Genomic DNA, 23,635 nt, shown 5'->3' with positions numbered 1-23,635 from the left:
ATTCATTTACTTTTTATGTGGTGCTAAGGACTGAACCCAGTGCCTCACACATGCTAAGCGAGTTCTCTACCACTGAGCCACAACCCTAGTCCCTAATTTTTTTAAATAACTATATTTTAAGAAATTATGCCTTCCTTTTTGAGGGTTGGGGAGTTGTCAGGCAAACTTCATACACACTGCAGAGCATCTCTGTGTGTGCCTTTTGCTGTTGTTTTACCAGAGAACTCTCACAATTGGGTGTCCACAACTGTAGGGTATGAGTGGAAGTTAGGAGAGGACAGAAAAGGAAAGAGGGAAAGTCTTTGGGGCCTAGGATTACTCAGGATTAGGCAGGTTTCTTCACAAAGGAACTAAAGGACTCCTATAGTACATTTGGAGGAGGGTTGCATACTAATCCCAAATCTTGCTACTATGTTATAACCCAGAACAGAGGGAAAATGAACGCACATGTATGAGGGTGTGTGTGCATATGCACCATCCAAATAACCCATGGGGCTCAACCTTTCATTGCTGTTTCTTAAAGTATTTTTAATAAAGAAAAAAAATCTGAAAAAACTCTTGTCTCCTGTTGAAAGACTGGTTCAGAAGTAACCAGGGTTCATTTTATTTGAGCAAGTACAATCTAGTACAAAAATGCACTAGTACAATGTTTTCTCCCTCATTCATCATTGTCCAACCCTGACAGAATTATGCAAGTCTGGCCCTGAATAGAAATATCTTAAATATCATTATAAGCTACCACATAGTACCCCATGGCAAAATGGATCTCTGAAGAATTAACAGTAGAGTATTAAAAATGCTTTGTGGGGTTGGGAAGGTAGCTCAGTGGTAGAGCATTTGCTGACCATGTGAAAGGCCCTGCGTTCAAGTCCCAGGACCGCAAAAGAAAAGTTTTGTGTGAAGAATGCATTTAAAATCCTGAAATGTACAAATATGAAATGCACTTTATGAGAAAATGGCTTATATATAGAAAAAAGCTACCCATGAAGTATAAAGATTAAAATGTCTGTGCTTGAGTCATTCAGAACCATGTTTATATCTTTCAAATTGACCTTAGAAAGGGCAAAGCATATTGAAGTTTCTGAAAACCAGGATACAGGACAGTAAAACAGAATGAAACTCATGACCATAAAACAGAATGAAAGTTATATCTTCATGGTTAGCTACCTGGTGACAGCTCTGTTTGCTTCACACATGTCAAAACTCCTTAATTATTTTTGGTGTACATTTGAAAAAGTGTGTTGGTTTCTCAAGTCATTGTGAAACCAGCCTTTTTTTTTTTTTTTTTCCCCCCGAGGTTTACTTTTAGGCCTAGAGGAGACAGCATGCACTGAATGTCAGAAGAGTATGTAAAGAAAATTTAGAAGCATGGCTGAGCAAGGAATGAGACATTAGACATTAAAACAGTTGCCATCAACTCAAAGTATGCCACTTATGCTAAACGTTCTCAATTTGGGGCAAGGATAGTGGTCACACACATTTATATACTAATATACATGCATTTCCTTTATTCTCCCATCATGTAAGATTTAGCATCATGAAGTACCTAGTTAAACATGACAAACAAGTGATGTAATCCCATGACCCAGGATCAGTAATTTCTGTATCCCACAGTCCAGATTCTGAAACTTTCAGGATTAAGAAAAGACAACAAATGCAGTGACAGCTCTGGATTCTAAGCAACAGTGACGTACAGGATGTAAATATTCGTGTAGATTCCAACTTACTGTTCACTTGCTTCCCTGACAGACTGTAGGCGATATCTGTTATAAAGCTGAATGGAGAGCTATCGAATAGAACTATTTTGGTAGCAAAAGCCCGGTTACAGGAACAAATTGGAGGAGAAAGAATAAAAATTTCCTCTGCATCTTTCAGAGCTTGGCTTGAGCCTCAAGCCCTCTCACAAGCTGTTCCTGACTTCCTGAGAATGGTTTAAGCACTCACTCATCCCCACAGCAGATATTGCCAGTTGCCCACACACAGTTCTTCCAGAACCCCAATTTTATTTAACATTGATGGCCATATGCTTTCCCAAAGCCTGGAACTTTCCTCAGCTCTAGGAATTGAATCTTCATTAACAACCCAGTGCTTTTAATTCTATTCTTCTAGCCAGTGATTGGTTAAGAAACAAAGATACCATGAAAGTCTGGCCTAGGAGATTCAGAGGGAGTATGCTGCTGAGGAACTTATGGAGAGGTGTCCAGAAGCAAACAAATAAATAAGGGAGGGGTGACTATGTTTTCCATCTTTTACTGCCTAAAACTGTGGTGGCAATTTGAGAACTGAGGGAATCTGTGAACACAGAAAGATGAATCTGGTCTTGACATGTCACAGAACTAAGCAACCTTGGTAACTCCTACCTGTGGATTTCTCGTTTTGTAAGGTCATAAAATTCCTCTTGCCTCAATCCTTATTTGGTAGTATAGGACTTGCACTTATAGACTTTTAATTACTGTTTCAGGCATGATATAAATTACTTTCCATTGGAAAGTTGAGAGGATGGAGATGTTCTGCTTAAATTTTTTTTGTGGTGGCATGCTAGAGCTAAGCACCTTCTCAATTATTAAAGCCAATTGTTATAATTTCTGCATCTTTGGGAAGGGGGACTTTTGTTACTCGTGACCTCAAGTAATTGAGCATATTCCTCTTCTACTGAAGTAACAGAGTGCACACATGCACATACATTTCTTGCTCTCTTTTTATTTTGTAGTAGTTAGGATTGAATTGGGGTGTTCTACCATTGAGTTACATCCCCAGCCCTTTTTTTTTTTTAAATTTTTTATTGAGAAAAGGTCTTACTCATCTGCCCAGACTGGCCTTGAACTTGTAATCTTCCTGCCTCCGTCTCCTAATCACTGACATTACAGGTGTGCTCTCTCTTTCTAATGAAATTAACTCTTGTGTGAGTACTAACTTTACTTTGTTTCCCCTTCATCCCCTCCACCCCACCCCAAATCCAAACATCACGTGTTCTGTATTCCCACTCTGGAATACCTTCTTCCCCAGCACCATCAATCATCTCAGGGCCTGGTTCCAAATGGACCTCCTACATGAAGTTTCTTATTTAATCCCTGCCTACATCTTCCCCTAATTTTAACACAGCATTTACTGCCTCTAACTCTATACATCTTGTCTGCTGAGTCCTGTGCTTTCCTCTCCATGTCTACCACTCCAAGCACACAACTGATTATTATAGTGACTGACTGAGTTAAGTGCAAATAACCATTTCCTTTCACCTAAAGTTTGGGGTTTTCCTTTTCTTTTTATTTCTAAATCTTCTTTCCTCATCTTACTTCGCTATAGAAGAAAAGACCAAAAGAAATTCAAGCTCAGGCTCTGCAATAAGTATTTTAAAAGAAAGCCAAGAATAGCATTCCCTACCTTCTGGAAGTTACAGATAAGACAAAGAATGATGATGATGATAAGGGGGCAGCAGCAGTTGGAACTTTAGGAACGACCTCCTATTTTTGTACCTCCCTATATCCATTGTCAGTTCTGCTACTAAAGGTGGAGGGTCCTCAACAAATCTGAAGTTACAGTAGAAAATACAGTAGAGTGTAGTATATAGTCCACATTCAGTACTACTGGTGAATGTTGTACGGTTAGGGTGTTGGGCCTAGGCCTTGAAGCTTTTTACTATAAAAGTAAGATGAACTGTGGGTACCAGTAGCAACACTGCTGTCTCAATTATAAGGAACTTCACCTGAATATAATGACAGAAGAATATCTGATATGATATGGACTTTAATCTGTTTTGAAATGAAAAATAAAATCTCGGATTATTTTTGGTTTTATTTCAAAATGCCTGCAGATGATGGCCATCAGCAGATCTCCAGACCATCTAACAGGAAGGGTCAGTCCATCACAAAGGCTGGCCTCTGGTCGTTCTGCTCTGTTCTTCTGTACAAATCTCTGGGACCATCCTTTTTATCATTTATTTAGCAGGACTAGGATTGCATCTCAGAGCCCTACACATGCTAGGCAAGCATCTACCACTGAGCCACATCCCCAGCCCTGGGGTCCTCCTTAGATGAGATGGCAAAAGGAGCATTTGCAAGGATCATGATCCAGTGTAGGAATCAGCTCATACCCTTGAATGTATGCAATCCAATTCTAATAGGCTTTTAATTCCTTTTAGATATTAAAAATATCTTGTCACTTTCATTGGATAATATCAAACCAACACTAAGAACTTCTAAAAGATAATTTATATTACACAATAGAGTAAAAAACTGTAATATATGTTCAGAAATTTAAATAAGCACCAAATACTACAAAGTGCAACCAACATGGTTCTATTAAAACTGTCTTCAACTATAGCATTCAAGGACAGCTGTATAATATTTTCTTTACAAAGTGACTAATACAAAAATCTTCCAAAAATTCATTTCTAGGCTATTCTTCTCATATAGGCATGTCATTAGATATACTTTCTTTCAATTCTTTCCTGAGGTATTTTTGTGGTTTAACTTTATTTTACTGCTGGATGCATTTGATCATCCTTTCCTAAAATGATTTTAAAGACCTGCAAAAAGTTTTATTACATAGGACACTATTCATGACACAGAGATTGGGAACTGCAAATATGTAGCATTGGAACAAGTCTTACAAATATTTCATTTTAAGAATTTGTTACATACATTTTTTACAGTTTGTCTCTTTTTAAAAAAAATTGAAGTTATACCTAAGAGTTAACTACGTACAGGGAAGCATTTTAGGAATGTTAGAGATTAGAAAGTAAGATGAATGATACAAAGGAAAAAAGCCATAATTCTTGCCGGCTATATATTGTATTGCCTTCAAAAGCAACTGTACATGTTGTAATCAGTTCATAGTTAAATATTTCTACTAATCTGCTTTGGGAGAGCAAATGTCTTTCAAGGTTTCAAGTTCCTCTATAAGCTTCTTATTCTGCACTTCCAGCACTGCAACTCGACTCTCCAGACACTTTACATATTCTTTCTTTCGACGTCGACATTCTTTTGCAGCTTCCCTGGAAAAAGTAGAAGCAAAGGGCAAACAAAACATTTTTTGCATGCTATTGACAAACAGATTGAAGTAAGCTTGGTAAATGTGAACAGAGTTGCATTCCAAATCCTGGAACAATATTCCCAATTCAATTTCAAACAACACTAAGCCAAACTGGATTCTTAGTTAAGGGTCACATATGTCCCTTCCACAAGTCCACATGGCAATTAGTAGAACTGGTGCAACGCCTGCCTTGATTAGAGTTTAGAGTAAACAAGGTCCAAGTCAAAGACAGTTACTCTGCTTTATGGCAATAAAGATCTTTGAGGGCCTTGAGTTCCTCAATGAGGGTCTTGTTTTGGTTTTCAAGCACAGCCACACGATTTTCAAGACATTTGACATATTCTTTCTTCTTCCTGCGACACTCCCGGGCAGCTTCCCTGGAACCAACACAAGGCAAATGACTACAGGAACAACCTCCCAGTACAATCCAGAGTGGCTCAATGACTTGTGCCCCCCAAAATCAATAGCCAATCAAACCTAGGAAAAGTTTGTACAAAGCCACACAACAAATGGAACCAAGCACATGCCTTTTTGTAAGACAACAGGAACAACTTCAGAGCACGATCAATTTGCCCAATTGGTGTTTTCTTAGGACACACTTTCCATGATAACAATGACCAGAACTGTGTTCAGTAAACTACACAATAGGACCACATTCCCAAGTGGAATTTCAACAAAAACATTTATAGATCCTTTGGATCCTCTTAATTATTTTTTGTCTGCCCAAAGCTACACATATTCCATCACAATAAGTACATTTTATTTGGTCAAAATGATTAGAAGAATTGTTCCTCAGAAACCTTAAATGTCAATATTGAAGATCTTTGTTTGTCAAAACTAAATTTCAATAAAACAAGATCATTCATGACTGAAAAAAAATTTTTTGGGGGGGCTAGAAAACACAACATGGATAAATTACAACAATAAATAAGACATGTGCATTTTTATAAACCAAAATAAAAAGGACACTTTCTGAAAATTAAAAAAGGAAAAACAGAGTTACATAATGCAACACTCAATAATTCAGGCAATTTAAATGCAAAAATGTGAAAACACCACAGTTGAAATTATGGAAAAGGAAGCTACTGAATAATTCAAAAGTGCATTTTGAGACTGTTCTCTACTCACATGCATTTAATATGCAATACACTGAATTTTAAAGCACTATAAGCATGCCCAAAGGAAAGAACAAAACAGCAGCCAAAGCAACAACCACCAATAAATAGATGAGTTAGTCATTTTCATGCATAATTCCACTAAAAAACAATTTGCTTTCTCTCACTTTTTTTTTCCCCCAGGGTGGGAGGGGACAGCAACTATTTCACTTAAATCTTCACAGAAGCTCTCTGATAACAGCTTTATTTTAGAGTATTCAATTCCAGAAAAACTGCCATATATTATCATTATCCTATACTTTAATAAAAGTAATGTTGTATGTCTAAATACTAGTTACTGTAATACCAATTAGCATTGCTGTAATCCTGAACTAAATGACGCATACAACGCCTTTGATCAATTGTTCTATTTTTAGGATAGCTGACTCTCATAAACTGGATATGTGTTTTCTCTATGGGAGGGCAAGAGTTAGCAGAAAAGAAACCTTGAAAACCCAATAAACTGCAGGAAAAGAACAAACAACCCTTACTTCCTAGCCAAGAACAATGCACTCACCCTGTGAACTCACAAAGTTCTGGACTTCTCAACTGGTTAATGAGAAAATAAAAAATGTAAAAGTGAATTGAACCTGATAAAATAGTGATTGATTTAATATACATGATGCACAGGGAAAGTTAAGAATAAATCCAAACACACTTTCAAATTGCCAGTTTGGTAATATAATTCAACTCTCTTCCACAAAGTCACTAAAATTCATTTGTGAATACCAAGGTTTTCAATATTAGATCATTAAATTTGGGTCTAGAAGGAAGATAACATTCTATAGAGCAATTTACCATTAAATGAAAATTAAAGAACAATATAGTGAGGTATTTAATTTTTAAAATTTTATTTACCAAGCTGCTGATTATAAATATCCATATTTCATATTTTACATTTGTGTCTGTGTGTGTATGTGTTACTAGAGTAAAACTGTTCCAAGCTAAAGCTTTAAATGATCACACCAGTGGATGGTACATTCCTGAATACTTTTAGCTATGGAAAACACCTGTTTCTTCTATTAATAGTTCACAGGCCTTGTATTTAACTGGATCTATCCTCAGCATGGAGATGAAATGACACAGCAAAGTGGAAAGGCTGATAAGGCTATAAAGAATTAAAACTGATGCTGTATTGCTAGAAATATAATTAAATATCTTCTATAGATGCCATCAAGGAATAAAAAAGAGAGAATGTATAAGGGATCTTTCATGTTAATTATGAAAACTATCCACTTTCCATGAAGTCAAATATGAAGCGTACATTGAGGGCCTTTTGAGGTGACCCTAGTATTAGGGTAGTAGACAACTCTGGAATAAAGACTGATTGCATATCCTGGTTCTTAGGCTATGTGACCTTTGCCAATTTATTACTTAAACTTTCCAAACCTCAGTTCCTCTTCAGTAAAGTGGAAATAATAACCAGACCCTTTATCTTAAAGAAATTATGTGAAAGTTAAAGAAACAGTAGGAATAAAGCACTTGAAATCAACTAAACAGATACTGAGCAACCTAATAGCCCTTAGTCAGCTGCTTTTTTTTGTGTTGCTCTGAAATTGAGATTTAGAAAGCTAAAATAAACACTCTTCAGAATCCCTTACAGTTAGAGACTAGAAACCTATTTCTAATCAATGAAATGTAGGTGAAAATTTCTGGGAGGTTTTCAGAAGGGGCAGATTCAGCTAGCCCCAATTATTGGTTCTAGCCCTTCTCCCTTCTTTCCATCTAATGCAATGCCTCAAAGTGCAGCAGTCATACTGTGATCCTAAAAGCAAGTTATATATGCTGAGGATGACAGGGCAGGGAGGACATTCCTGAGCCTTAGTTCTGGCTGCACATACCTCTTGATCTGCTATATAGGATCAAAAAACCACCTACAAGTTTAAGACTCCATTTCCCTTGGTTATTTGCAGTCGAAACACAAATCAATCAGTTATTATTTATTAGATTTTTTAATACAAATTTTGTAATTTTCTCCCCTCAGTTCCCTCAGTTTCTCCCCTCAGTTTCATGTATATGTAGGTAGTTGTGTGGCACATTTATAGGAAACCACTGCCTAGTATTTTATTTTTCTCATTGGTATTTCTATTGAGAAATTTCTGAAATAAAAAATAAGGATAGAAAATAATTACAAAAGGGAAATAAGACTATTTCTGTGTTTTATTTTCTTTGGGTAAATAAGATCAATGAACAATTTTACAATTTGCATTAATAGTGTACTTTACATTTCTAAACTGAACTTCATAATGTATATTCTATGACCACAGAAACAATTATATTCATAGCTCCTGAAATCTCAGAAAATTCATAAAAATATCCATATTTCTCCATCAGATCAAAGTTGAGTTGTTTTTTGTTTTGTTTTGTTTTGTGGAGCTGGGGATTGAACCCAGGGCCACATGCACTCGAGGCAAGCATTCTACCAACCAAGCTATATTCCCAGCCCAAAGTTGAGTTTTTTGTTTTATTTGAGATGGGGTCTTGGTATGTTGCCTAGGCTGGTCTTGAACTCTATGTGCTCAGATTCCTGAGATGCTAAGACTACAGGAATGCACCATCCTGCCAAGCTTAAGCATCTATGATAATAGGACTGCCATAAAACAACTGTGATGCTGTGTTAGCCCCAGCCATTCAGCCCCTGGATTTCTCAGCAAAGAGCTGACAGTGAAAAGCAGGAACCTAGCATGACTTAGTAAACCTGGAACAACCACTGACAAAGATGCATATACCTTACTGACCTTATCCCTGGTATCCTTCTGTTGAGTTTTCCAGTGTACAAAACTCCATCTAATGATTTGTGAAGCTAATAAGTTTGGGAAGAAGTAGCCAATTTGATGATTCCCATAATATATCAAATCATATCATTTAAAAGACCACAAATAAAGTAAATATAGCTACTTCTGGTTCACACTGTTACAAAGGATAGTGATAAACTCAAAACTGAATTTTAGGGATCCAGAGGCCACAATTTGTAGGTTATTCAGGATGATTAAGACCACCTTTGCAATCCTGATCGGTTGCAAGCAGATGATCCCATCTGATGCTTTGTTTTCTTATAATAAGGACATTATTTAACACTTAGGAAGAGGTGACAAGAAAATTTACAAGAAAACTCTAGAACAATTCTGTTCATTTTGGAAATCAAATTAATTTGCGCTACTCTTCAAAATAAGAACTAAAATAAAACAAAAAATAATATTCAAGTTAAAATAAATTTTTGTTTAAATTAAAACTTTTTTGGGGGAAAACAGCATTTGATTTTATACTGATTTTTTAAAAATATAATTACAGAGACAACAAGCAAGAATATGTGAGAGAAAATGAAAGAACAGACTGGAAACATACATACTATAATGTTAGCAGGTATCTCTAAGTGACGAAGCCATGGATTATTCTAATTATTTTAGATATTTTGTATGTGTACTTGAGTAGAATTTGTCAAAATAACACATATTTTGTTGTAATAATGAAAACCAAAGTTAGAAATAGCTGAAAGGATAAAAATTTCAAACATGCTTTCTAATACTTAAATTTATTTTGCTAATAAAGAATTAAAAAATTATACTTATAATACTGCCTCACAAAGTAAAAGCCATATACAAAATAAATTTTTATTTATAATGAAGTCTATCTTTTTTTTTTAAAGTAATGTACCTTTTGAACATCATCATTATAACACAATGGGATTATCTTCTAATGAGATAGTTTAATGGCTAGGTACTCTTAACTAGAAGACATTCTAGTTATCATTATATCATGCAGAGCACAAACCCACACACAATGCACATAACACTTAACTGGGGAGAAAGAGCTTAGGACAAGTGTAATTTTTTTAAAGTCCCACAGTAAAAAATTAGGTGTCCTATAAGAGGGTCCTGATTTCTGGTGAAACAGCTTACCTGTTTTTCATTAGCCTCAGCTCTCGTTTACGTGTTGCTTCTTCTGCTAGTTGCTGGGGACTGTGCAAACTTCCTGGTGAGGCAGCCATCACTACACCCTGTGGCAAAGCTGTAGTAGGAGCTCGGATCTGATAAGTGGGCATGTCACCTGTAGCAGCTGCAATGAAATAAAATACAGCAAGCTTATATAAACAATTCACAAGTTGATATTTTATATAAAATTAATTTGAAAAACATACTTTTTATATGTCACTAGAGATGATCTTTTAATGTTAAAGATAATTACTCTGAGAATTACAGGGATCTTAAATATCAAAGATCTCCTTCAGCATTTATAGAACTAAGATATGAATATTTCAACTCTGACTACATTTAAGGTAGAACAATGTCCTAATGAATTTTAGACAAATTTTTATCAAAGCTTTTTAACTACATTTCATTTAGCCTAAAGTCAGTAGTGTGTTGATAAAATATTTAAGAAACAGTTCTCTAGGGATTGGGGAGAGAAAGTCCTAATCTGTAGTGTTTGATGATTCCCATGATGGAAATACTTTCACAATGGCCAATGTCAAGATAGCAATATGACTTCACTGAATGTAGAGTTGGGAAGAAACACAAATAAGTAGCACACCATACAGATAAAAATATGTAAATAATCTGAACAGCAAAGACAAAATTTATGAGAAATGATGAGTTTTGAGTACTGATGTTGCTTTTTAGTGTAATTCATTTGTATAAGAGTGTGTGTGCATATGTAACTTTCAACAAAGGTTGCTTTAACAATCAATTCACAAAGATGCTGAAAGCATAATATTGGCTATAGCAAGCCAGAAGGTGCTAGCTCTAGCACAGCACTACAAAAATTTTAGTTAAGCAGAATATCTCCATCCTTTGAACATGCCAATGGAAAGATTTCTCTGTACCTTCTATATCATGCCTGAAACAGTCACTAAAGGTCTATAGGTACAAATTCTATTACCAGAAAATGACTGAGAAAAGGGAAGGAATCTAGCTCACTGAGGTTTTAGTTAAAAACAACAATCAAAAACAAAGCAAAACAAATGAAAACCAACAAAGTTTTTCTTAAAAGTGGCTACTCAGGGGATTTTTTTTCTTTATTTTTCTTTTTTAAGTAATACATTCCTAAGTATTCATATAAAAATTATTTTCTTAGTAAATAATATTTACTTAGAATTCAGATTGAATACTGAAAGAAAATTCTCAAAGTTTCCTTATTTATATTCAATAGTCTATCAACTGCATTAAACACAGCTTCCTAGAAAAGACAGATGGATTTGAGTGATGAAATACATGTCTATCACCAATGCTTCAACTTTGAAAACATATGGTCCAGAGTCAATTTGATATTACAAAATACATACTCTCTCAAAGCTAAATGCAAAAAAAAGTTTTAAAAAGTTATTAAATCTTGTAAAAATTGATCTGAACCAAATGCCATTCAAAAGGAAATATAGTATTTTCATGGTTTTAAAAAAGTATTATAACCATTGAGTAAGAACTGAAATTTTTTTCAATACAGGAGAGAGTTTTTCACCTAAATGGAATACTATCTTTGAAAATAGACAAGCAGTTTTTAAAAATTAAAAATTAAATACTACTTTCTTTTATTGGGTGAATAACAGCTTTTCCCCTTAGGGCTTGAAGATTAAGAAATAGAATAAAACAAATGAAAAATGTGGCTTTGAGGGAAGATTATCTAAAGGTCTTCACAGAATTAATAAAAATACTATTTATAAGGTAGTACTTACTGCCTCTCCTTTTTATAATTTAAAAATAATGGCGATAAATAGTAACTGTGATAAATAATCATCAGCCAAATTTCTATTACTAAACTTAGGAAAAGTCCCATATTTGTTTTGATGGCTATTCAAAACATTATATACAGATGCCTCATTATATGTTGCTGAAATTTTTATAGCTTTGAAATTTTTAAGAAGAAAACCCCTGGTAAACTAACTTACTAAAGATTTTTTTTTAATCTCTTTTATTTTTAGTTTTTTCTGGTGCATTATAATTATATGTAATAATGGAATTCTTCATGCCATATTTAAACATGTACATAACATAATTTGCTCAATCTCATTCCCCAGTAACTTTCCTTTCCCTCTCCTCCTTCCTCCTACTAATCCTCCTACTAATCTCCCTATTATTATTATTTTTTTTTTATTGATCGTTCAAAACATTACAGAGTCCCTATTATTATTTTTAAATGGATGGAACTGGAGAACATCATGCTGAGTGAATTAAGTCAGGCCCAGAAAGTCAAATGTCAATCTTTCCTCTCATGTGGAAGCTAGAGAGGAAAAAAAGAAAAAGAATTTTAAAAGGGATTCAGGAAAATAGAAGAGATTCCAATAGAGGAAGGAAATTAAGGGAAGAGGAGAGGGCATAGGCAAGTACTGGGGAATGAAATCTACCAAATTATGCTACGTCCATTGTAAAAATATACCACAGTGAATCCTGATATATATAAATATATATATATATTTATTCATATAATAAAGTTTATATATTGTATACATATATGAAATTATAATGCACTTATTATTTAAACAGCTTGATCATGTCAGAGGAGATGGAGTGGAACATAAAATAATATAGTCCTCCCCTCTTTTCTCTTTACCCACATCCAAGGAAGAAGGTTATAGGATAATAAAAGCTTAAACAATGCAACAGCTGGAGGCTACAGGCTTTCTAAAATTGGAACAATAGCCAGTGAGGAATCAGAAGTTTACATGTTACTGTGTTGACATCCGCAGACAGCCTCAATGCAGGCCTAGTTCTAAGCTTGCTATTTCAAACAGTGCTCACAAAGAAGTGAAAAAAACAAAACAAAACAAAACAAAAAACCAACCAAACAAACAAACAAAAAAACTAATATAAGGGTACTTAAGGGTTTCTTATACTCTTTAGTTTTGCATACATTTGCTACCTTCTGTAATATGAAATTAGAACAGAATGTTTACATGAAATACAAAAGCTAAGAGTATCTACTAAAACAAACTTTTTTAAAAAACTGGGAAAAGGGATGGTGGATAGAAATACTTCACAGATGAAAATGGACATCAGGAATGTTTCCAAACAACTTTTGCCTGTTTTGAACAGCCACAGCCACCTTTGAAGAACCAAACTGGGCAGCATGAAGGATAGTGGCAATTCCAAGTGGAGTATTCCTAAAACATTTTGAAGTAATAGCTCAGAAAAAAAAAAAAAAGATCACTTTAAAATAACAGAAAGGGATGATATTTCCATATATATTAGTTCGGGGATGTTAGGTAAACAGGGTTTTATTATAATGTTCCAGATATGTTACATGTTAATTTTATTCTTGTTAAAATAGAGATTATAGTTTATTAGTTCAAGCCAGAAATATGAATTAGTATAAATTAGTAGGAATTAGAATAAATTTCTATAATAGCCTAAAGAATCTATAGGATGGTATACTTCCAGAGGTCAAAGGATAAAGTCCATATATTCAAATGTAATCTAATTAGTAAAGTATGTTAAAAAGATATGGGCAAAGAGACTTTCTTGTTTTTTCTGAAATAAGTTATGAAACAGTGTTAACCTTAGTAGGCTTCAGTTTCTGATGTTATGAATTCAGTGGTCATTTAAAGCAGATTAGAAACCAAGGATCACAGTTCAAAGAGCCATCATATTCCATGATGACCAATTCTTATTCCTATTCTCTTCTAAAGGCTGATTACTGTCCCATCTAACTAGTAAAAAGTGTCCAAAATATTTTTTATTCTAGAATTTCATTTTTATTTCCAAAAATACAGGGGTCATCAGTAGGGCTTAAAAATTACAGTTGAAGATAGATAATATGATATTTATTTATACACTAATTTTCTCAGGCAAGTAAAAATTTTCAGACAAGTCAGGGGCAGTATCTTTTTACCTTGGTGTGTCCTAGTACTTGGCATATAATGGTTATTTCATTAGTTTATGTGTATACTACAAAGATAATTTTGAACTTCCTAGGGTATTGTACAGGTATTTGGGATGATTAAAGTAAGTAGTCTTCCTTATAGACTTAATTATGATAGTTAAATCTTTATCATTATGATATGGAAAGAAAGCAACAAGATATGTATTTATTCAAAGTGGCATTTCTTGATAAAAGACATTATTTCCTAAATCTTCCCTTAAATACATCTAATGTGGCATTTTTAGAAGAGGGTTTTAACTATAATGTATTTCCAACCATCTAACTCTTGAAATGAAAGAATTCTAGAGGGGTTGGTGTCAAGTATTTCATGGGAAAAGAAAATTTCTAGAACTCTCAATTCTGATCATTAACTTCATACCTCTATTTGCAAGCTTTGAACATGGTACAGCAGAAAAAAACATGGGATTTGGAGTCTGGGTTCTAGTCCAGCTCTGCCACTTACCAGCCATGTGACTTGGGGCAAGTTCAGTTTCCTCATCTGTAAAATGGGGATACATTATCTCATTTAATACTCACAATAAACCCTGTAATGTATGTCAAAGTGTCTAGCACAGTGCCTGGCACATGGTAGGCATTCAGCAAATGTTATTTCCCTTCTTCTTCCCTTCCTTAAATTCTGAAAGACAATGTTCCAAATTATGCTTATACTGTATTTTAGTTAAAAGGCTTATAACATCCTTAAATAAATTTCCCCTGGAGTTTCCCTTCTAACAAACCTGAGGAGTCAAAATATATGGTTCTTACTCCTTATTTTGCTTAAAAATATGCCTAAGAACTTTTTACATTTATAACACATTGTTATATCCCTTTAAACAACAAACTATTAAAAATAACATAAAATGTCCCTTTTAGTGTATATAATCACTTGAGACAGAACCTCAAAAGTGGAGAATCACAAATGACCAAATGATACACTCTTGTCAGATTGGTAAGAAGAAAACTAAAAAAACCCACAAGTCAGAGTAGGAAACAAAGAAATAAATAAGAAACCCAGCCAAATGCCTATTCTGATAGTTACCAAAGTGAAACAATCTGTCCAACTGTCCAACTCCCAATATGACGGTGATTTTATTTGACCGTTTATTTGCTGAAGTATCCATAAGTACTAAGCATATTAACTGAAGGAAAACATCTCTATAGAGGAAGTTCCTACCTTCATATGTCATTTCACTATGTGCCAGTAATCTTAAATACACCTAAGTAAGCAACATAGGTAACTTAAAAGTCATTAAGTGTAGGGGAGAGGGCTTTCCCTTTCTCCAGTAAGCTACTCCACTTTTGTTCTTCAGTTCTCTCTCTTCCTACCACCACACCAGTGCTCCTATTACCCAAATCAGACTTATCTATCTATGCCTTGCATCCCATACTGTCAAAATATTTCCTTTTTCCATTGCTCTGGTTTCTTTGGGGAAATTAAATTTACCAAAAATACCTATTAAAGTACTAAACATTTTCAAATTCATTACAATTACTATTAACACATAGACCACATGGAATTGTCATTAAATTTTTCAGCTTTATTGAGGTATAGTTGACAAGTAAAATTATATATATTCAAGGTGTACAAAGAGATGCTTTGAAATATATATATATACACACACACACACACACACACACACACACACACACACATCATGAAATGATTACCACAATCAAGCGAAGTTACACATAAGGGGCCTTCTTAGGTTGTTTAATAAGTGAAAAATCTTTGAAAGTCTGGGTAAAAAAATGGAAAGGTATGAATACTTGAAAGTTAATGTTCCATAAAATGGCAAATAAATGCTCTATTTTCCTATGAGAGTAATAATAAAAATTCTAGTAAAAACTCCATTTTGACTACTTAAAAGAACGCTAATTCACTTTGCATATTTTATAACCAATGTGTAGTATGCTATAAGGACTCATGTTACACTGGTATTAATTTATCCATGTCAGGTGAATTTTTTTTTTCCCAGTGCTGGGGATCAAATCCAGGGCTTTGGACATGGCTGGAAGTGCTCTACCACTGAGCTACATTCTGGGCCTTGTCAGGTGAATTTTGAGAGCATTGTAATATACTATGAGCAGAACCAAGGGAGTCTGAAGACAAAAACTGGCTCACTACTTGGTACCTGTAGAAGCTGGAAAGGTCATTTACCTGTCAGGATCTGTGTTCATTTATACACAAGAGTATAACAGTATCTGTTTTGTGTATTTCAATTGTAACCCATGTAAAGTGCTTTTCTATTTTACTATTTAAATATGGTTTCCTTAATGAGGCTCACCCTAATCTTAACCTATATTTCCTGCTTTCCATATATACAACCTGATAGTTACTTTGATAGCACTTTCTTCAATTTATATTTATACTTATTTGCAATGTTAAGTGATTTTTATTTTTCTATTTACACAAATGCAAAGTAGCATCATAATTATTTAATTAGGCAATATATTCATATAGGCAAATAAAATGGGTGGGGCAAAATGAAATAAATGTCCCAAATTACATTGCATTAATTTTTCTTTTATTTTAATTAGATATTTGGAGTTGAGGCTTAGTTACAGCACTTGCCTAGTATGCATGAGGCCTTAGGTTCCATCCCCAACAGCACTTCTCCCTTTTTTTTAAATAATAGGAAAACAGCATAAAGCCATTTTCCATTTCATCCTCCACAGAACTTTCAAGTTTTATTTAAACTCAAGATAGATAAATGATTTGTTATTTTCATGTCCAACATAATTATATCTTGCTTTGCTACCAACTTCAAGAAGCTGTTAAACCTGAACAAATTCATTCTTTTATGTCTAAAGCGCTTAAAAAATCATGGTCAATAATCTCCTTTCACAAAGGTGAAAATTAAGATATCATTATCCAAAATTGATGGAAGTTTTGTTGTTAACAATTCAGAAACTCAATTTGAATACAACTTATTAAAACTCTGAATCTAAAGGAAGGAATTATGCTCCTAACATTAATTTATTAATAAAACAAATTTTTTTCTTATAAAAATTTAAATGATACCCAACAGAATCAATAATAAACTACAGACAGACACTTCCATGATCCTCTAAGTAAATGCTGCTAGACCAGTCATTTGTGTTAGGAGCCTGATTTTGATCTAGATCAATTTTTTTTCAAACTGTAAGTTATAGATCATTAGTGGGTCATAAAATTAATTTCATGAGTCAAGAACTGTGTTTTAAGGGAGCTATGAATATAACTCAGTGGTAGAGAGCTTCCCTAGCAGGCATGAGGCCCTGGTTCAACTCCTAGCACCACAAAAAGAAAAAACAAATTAAGAAGAGCATTAAATGAAAAATTAGAAAAGGAAGTGAGTATTCTGTTTGAAATATATTTTATATAAATGTAGAATGTATACACAAACACACACACACACACACACACACACACATACACACATCCACTGTGTCATAATATAAAATATGGGTCATGGTCAAAGAGTTTGCAAGCAATTGAACTAGATCAATCCCCTTGGTTTGCAAGTCCACAGTTCAAAGGCCTGGTTCTGAAAGCTGCTCTATTGTACCTCTGAAAATATCCTTAAATCCTGCGCTCTTTCCGCACTTATGGAAAAAAAGGCAATATGACTTATTTTTCATTTTCAAATAGGTTTTCAAATAGCATTAATTCTATGAGAACTGAGGAGATTTTGGAAAATAATTATTTCCAAAAGCACAATCAGGATTTGTGAAAGAATGCTCTATACTACTTGATAGTTTTGTTTCAACATTTTGAAAATTTTAAATTGGAAAGGGAATTATGATTAAGCATTACTGTTTAAACTGTGGGAAAAAAATTTCAAGGATGGTATGTTCGTTCTGTAAACATAAATGTATAAAATGTTTAATTTATGTTTAATAAGCAATGGTTAAGCTCTTTACATAAATAATTGCCTTAACATTCATCTTTCAATATATTCAGTATTTGTTATCATTTTATTTTATTGTATTGCTATAATTCTCAAGCTTAGACAAGTCAAATGGGGAATAGGAATTAAAGGTTTAGTTAAAAGAAATACAAACCAGCAGTGCATGGTAGCACAAGCTTATAATCCTACCAACCCGGGGAAACTAAGCCAGGAGAATTAACAGTTGGAAGCCAGCCTCAGCAATTTAGTGAGACCTTGTCTCAAAACAACAACAACAAAGGGCTGGGGCTATAGCTCAGTGATAAAGGACTCCTGGTTTTAATTTCCAGTACCTGCCCACCAAAAAAAAAAAAAAAAAAAAAAAGACAGATAAACCAATAATGTCTAGAAAGTAAATATATAGACAAATATGCCTTTGTTTCTAAGAATCATATGACATGCAGTATTTGAGATCATTTTAAATTCATCTATCTTATAATAAATTTATCATTTAAGACCTTCTATAATCTACAGCACTTCTATAACTTCACAAAACTTCTTTAAAAAAAAAAGTCCTAAGACAAACTTAAAAACAATTCAATGCAGGTTTTACTTGCTCAAGACAATGGAATGTTCTAATCCAGGAAGGGGGCTGAGACCCAGCTAACTCTAAAGAGCTAAATTGTGATAAAGTTGTGTAATCACCATTCATTCTTAATTCAACTACAAATTCAGAACTGGGTTACAAATAAGAACAGTGAATAAACAATGTTGCAAGCACACAAAGGTCACTAGTAACTAAATCTTTCAAAATCACTTATATGTAACTAAGAAAATCAAACCACAGTAAAGAGAATTACTGATTACAAATTTAAATACCAGAGGCTAGGGGGTGGGGAACAATGAAAAGACAAGCACTTCCCTGACTGGGCACCAGAGAGCACTCTGAATCCCAAGTTCCTATAGATCCAGCAAAAGCCAAAGAATTCCTCCAGGCTATATATAGGCCACTTGTCACCAAGCATGTGCAGGGACAGCAGCCTCATCAGGAGGCACAATCTTACCCTTTAATTTTTCCTGACAGCCCCCAACTTCTGCTCAGGCAAGCAGTACAGGTGGCATAAAATGGTTTCCCTCTTCAAGCACATACTTACCTCAAGAGAAATGTTAAAGTAAGGCTTATAAGAAAAACTATTCAGTCTACGGGTGATCTTGGAGATAGAGGCAGTAGTGAGCTAGTTAACTCAATCTGTCAGCAGCATTTGACAAAGCAGAAAGGAACTGACTAAATCACAACATGACTCGGAGCTGACGTCAATGTGCAGCTCGCTTGGAGTTTAACTTTTCCACTTCCCTGCTGAAACACGATTCCAGGAAATGTAATGACGTCAGCCCTTTGAACTCAATTAGCTGAGGAACAGACACCATTTTAAATACAGGAGGAAAGAAACAAGTAGGCACGCAAAACATTCACAGCACATTGGTTTCTCCTATCCTGTTTGGAGCTACCTTTATACGCAGTAATGAAATCGGAAGCTTAATTTTTTACCATGGTGAACATTATGTTTAACTTGTAGCTACACTGAATTTGCAACAGGTTGCAGATGGAATAATAGCTTATTTTAGTAGGGCAGAGCTGCGTGCAGGAAGGAAAGAGATGGTGAAGGGAGAAAGAGAGTCACAGAGGGTTACTACTTTAATCAAGCAAGCAGTACAGTACGGAGCAAAGAAGCAATTACACCAAGATGCCTTAAAGAAGTGAGTTAATAATGTACAGACATATATGTCTAAAAACTTCTTATTCTTAAGCAACTAGAAAGTAATACTTTTTCAAACACTCAGATATTCTTAGATACTTTTTCTAAACTTCAAAAATATCTGCAGAATTAATTTAAATCCCACTTTAAAATTCTTACCTGTTTCATCTCCAGTTACAGCCATGATGGGCTTCTGCATACAGAACTGTCTTGTTTCCCCTATCACAGTTCAACATAAAGTGTTCCAAACTAGCAAGCATGTGCAAGATAAGTAGGAGTATTGACATCACAATGACATCACTAGCCTATCACAGCCATCAATTTGCTTTGTCACAGACCAGCTCACTGAAACCAAAGCCCTATAAAAACTCTTCCTGTAATAAACCATCTTAATGTTCTTGTTTCTCATTTTTAAATAAAAATCTGTTACAATGGTTTCTGGCAAAAAAAAAAAGTCTCATTAGCATTAAAAGTTACATGGTTATATCTTACGGAACTACTTCTTTATTGTTGTGTCCAAGGTTTCTAGGTGAACATAAGAGGAATAAAGCCTATATGTTTCTCATAATTCAGAGGGGGAAAAAAAGTACTTACACATGTAAACTCTGGGGATTTAAAAAAATCCACAAATACACTGACAATCAGCACAGAAATTCTCTCTGTCCTTCTTAGACACTTCTAAATTTACCAAGTAAGAAACATCCAGTTGCCTTTGTTCACTTTGAACCATTTGCTACAACACCATAAAAACCAGCTGTTCCTAACATGACACAGAATTTGCTAATTTTTACATGAAGAAAGTAGATACAGAAATTTTAAAAATTCACTGTGCCAATGTAGTATTGCATAACATTCTTCCACAACTATTACATTAAAACATATGAACTTTCTGATATTTGAACATTTTGGCCTATATAAACAGCAATTTGTAACTCAACCTAATACATTATTTTACTGACTAAAGCCCCTTGAAAAGGGTTTTGTGATTTTAAAAATTCATAAATAAAGCACAATTACTATTGATAAATTTTTAAATGTAAAATTTTATTTGAATAATTTGAAGGTTCAGCACATGAAGAGCCAGACTATTATAGAAAATTTAACAATAGCATGGTTGGACACAAAGCTGGCAAATGTTCAACAGTAATAATAGATCATGTCCTAGAAAAAAAAATATCTGCAGTTCTAATGCACAAAAATAAGTGATGTGTCACTGAGACCTTTTATTTTTATCAATGGTTTGTACAAAGGCCATTCCCTTATACGATTAGAATTCAACCTGACTTTATATCAATGAAAAGAACATTACACCATATTTTTTGCTTTATCCAATTAAGCATCTTCCAGGCAGGCAGGAACTTTACATTCAGATGCTCTGGACATAACATGTCAGGTAGTATCCATGTTTCTAGTAATTTTCCAGAGACTCTGCAAAGATGCTTGGGATTTTAACAGAAGACAGGACAAAGTAAGCCTGGGGATCACCCTAGATATCAATCTCAATCAGGGGGTTCCATCAAGAACTCTATTCTGTCCAGTCATACCTCAGGTTTGGGTCAAAGAATACTACTAGTAAATTTTTACTTCAGACTTAAAAAGTTCAATTTGGGGGCTGGAGTTGTGGTTCAGTGGTAGAGCACTTGCCTAGCATGTGTAAGGCACTGGGTTCAATTCTCAGCATTGCATATAAATAAATAAAGTCCACTGACAACCAAGAAAATATTTTAAAAAATAAAAAGGTTCAATTTGATTTTTAGCCAAATGTCTCTTTAAACTGGCACAAAAATGCTCAGGAAATATTAGTGGAAAAGAAGAGGAAAGGAAGGCAAGGAAGGAGGGAAATTGGTTGCTTAGTTAATTCACTGCAATTAGTAAAGTTTTAATATATTTCCCTATACTAGTTAAACTCATTCAATCAGCATATGGAATTAATAACATTTTTAAGGAGGAAGACTATTTCGCTTTCATTCAGTAAATGTTTAACATTTATCATATGCCAGGGACTCTGTTGGGTACTAAGGATCCTTGTCCAAACAGACTTACCATATAGGCAGGATATAGAAAGTCACAACAAGTGTGATACAATGCCTAATAAGGTGCAGTGGGGACCCAGGGGTTGTCTAAGCCAGATATGGAGAATCGGAGAAGTCTTCCTGGAGGAAGGGTCATCTAAGATGAAATCTGAATAATGCATACAATTGAGGAAAGTGTTCTTAAAAAAACAAAAGGTAAGTATGACAGCCCTAGACAGGAGAAAGGGCATGGCCTATCAGAGAAAATGAAAGAAATAGAGCTGCATTCAAAAGAGGGAGAAGGAGAGAGGTAAGAGGCCAGTAAAGGGACAAGGCCAAGATCAAACCAAGATTTGGGCCACATAAAAGATTTTTTTGAGCTCTATCTTGCAAATAATAGGGATTCAATTAAGGGTTCTAAATAGAGGTTGATATGACATTATAGAGTGAATGTTTATGTCACCCACCCCAAATTTCTATGTTGAAATCCTAAGCCCCAGTACAAATGTGTTGGGACCTTTAGGTGGTTAGGTTTTTAGGGTAGAGTCCTCATGAATGGAATCAGTGCCCTTCAACACAGACCCCAGTGAGCTCCTTCACTTCTTTTGCTACTTGAAGAAACACAAGAAGATGGCCATCTCTGAGCCTGGAAGTGAGCCCTGGGCAGACACTGATTCTGATTCTGCTAGTATTTTGATCTTGGACTTCCCAGCCTCCAGAAATGTTAAAAAAAAAAAAAATGTATCGTGAAAGCTACGTAGTCTCTGGTTATTTTGTTATAACAGCTCAAATGGATTAGGATGCGTGTTTAGATGTAAATTTTAGGAAGACTACTCTAAACTGCAGCATAGAGAGCATAATATACAAGAAAAAAAAGTTGGAGATACAGACTTGTTTATAATAAATATTAGTACCTCCCCAATAATTTTTTTTTAAAGAGAGATTGGGCTGGGGTTATGTCTCAGTGGTATAGCACTTGCCTAGCACATGTGAGGTACTACATTCCATCCTCAGCATCACATAAAAAGTAAATAAAGTTATTTTGTCCACTTGTAACTAAAAATATTTTTTTAAAAGGAGAGAGACTAGTAGATTCTAGAATCATTGGAAGGCAATGAAAAGAGTCTAGCTGAGATTTTAGAAATAATTCCCTGACCCCTACACCCTCCGCCCGTCAAAAAAATAAAGAAAACTAAGGCAAGAAGGAAGAAGTTGCCTCTGGTATAATGAGAAAAATCTGAAAGCTCTTTTACAACTACCAGCTTCAGAAGCCAGGCATGGTGTACATGCCTGTAGTCCTAGTGAGACTGAGGCAGGAAATTCACAAGTTTGAGTCCACCCTCAGAAGTTTAGTGAGGCCCTAAGCAAATCAGTGAAAACTTGTCTCAAAATCAAAAGGACTAGGAATGTGGCTCAGTGATAAAGTGGCTCTGGGTTCAATTCCAAGTAACACAAAACAATAAAACTACCAGCTTCAGGGCAGACAACTGATGTAGACACCAATCACAGGTGTGGCAGTCTGAACTAGGATGGGGTGTGGAGGAGTAGAAAACATGTGTGACTTAGTTAAGGGGAGGAATACACAAAGTGGCTTTGGGAGGAGAGGTGCAGGAAGAGTAAGCCAGGTTTTGGGCTTAAAGCAAAGGACAAGTAGTGTATTACTTAAATACAGAAAACAAAAGGAGATTTGTGGTAGGGAAAAATGAAAGTCAAGTCTGGTCTTAAGGAATCAAAGATGAGTGTGGACATCTAACTAGCCAGTTGGAGTAAGAGGCATCATCACAGTGAATGGATCATCCAGGAAAAATGCTCAAATCTAATGGGAAGAGGGCCCTGGATACAATCCTAGGGCATACCACTACACTAAGGAGACTGGCAGAGGAAGATTAGCCCAACAAAAGAGACTGAAATTAAGGCAGAAAAGGGAGAGAATGAGAATGAGAATGCAGTTTAAGAAAGTG

The 23,635-nt window shown here is 34.8% G+C and overlaps 1 protein-coding gene across 24 annotated transcripts in view; it reads right to left on the bottom strand.

Moving 5' to 3' along the window:
- Window positions 1-598: 598 nt before the first annotated feature.
- Crem (cAMP responsive element modulator) overlaps window positions 599-23,635 on the bottom strand; it is a 79,699-nt gene continuing 56,662 nt past the window's right edge. For 6 of the 24 annotated variants that reach the window (XM_026409088.2, XM_026409094.2, XM_026409095.2 and 3 more), the window contains 3 exons: window positions 14,500-14,535; window positions 10,085-10,241; window positions 4,890-5,408 (listed from right to left, as the gene is read on the bottom strand). In XM_026409088.2, coding sequence (XP_026264873.2) covers window positions 5,264-5,408; window positions 10,085-10,241; window positions 14,500-14,535 — 338 coding nt within the window. In that variant the 3' untranslated portion in view covers window positions 4,890-5,263. The other 18 variants (XM_026409090.2, XM_026409113.2, XM_026409101.2 and 15 more) reach the window with 12 other exon arrangements.

This window comes from Urocitellus parryii, chromosome 9, assembly GCF_045843805.1.
Source record: "Urocitellus parryii isolate mUroPar1 chromosome 9, mUroPar1.hap1, whole genome shotgun sequence".
In the NCBI taxonomy this organism is placed as follows: domain Eukaryota; kingdom Metazoa; phylum Chordata; class Mammalia; order Rodentia; family Sciuridae; genus Urocitellus; species Urocitellus parryii.
Note: the sequence above shows the minus strand (reverse complement) of the source record. Positions and strands in the feature narration are given on the sequence as shown.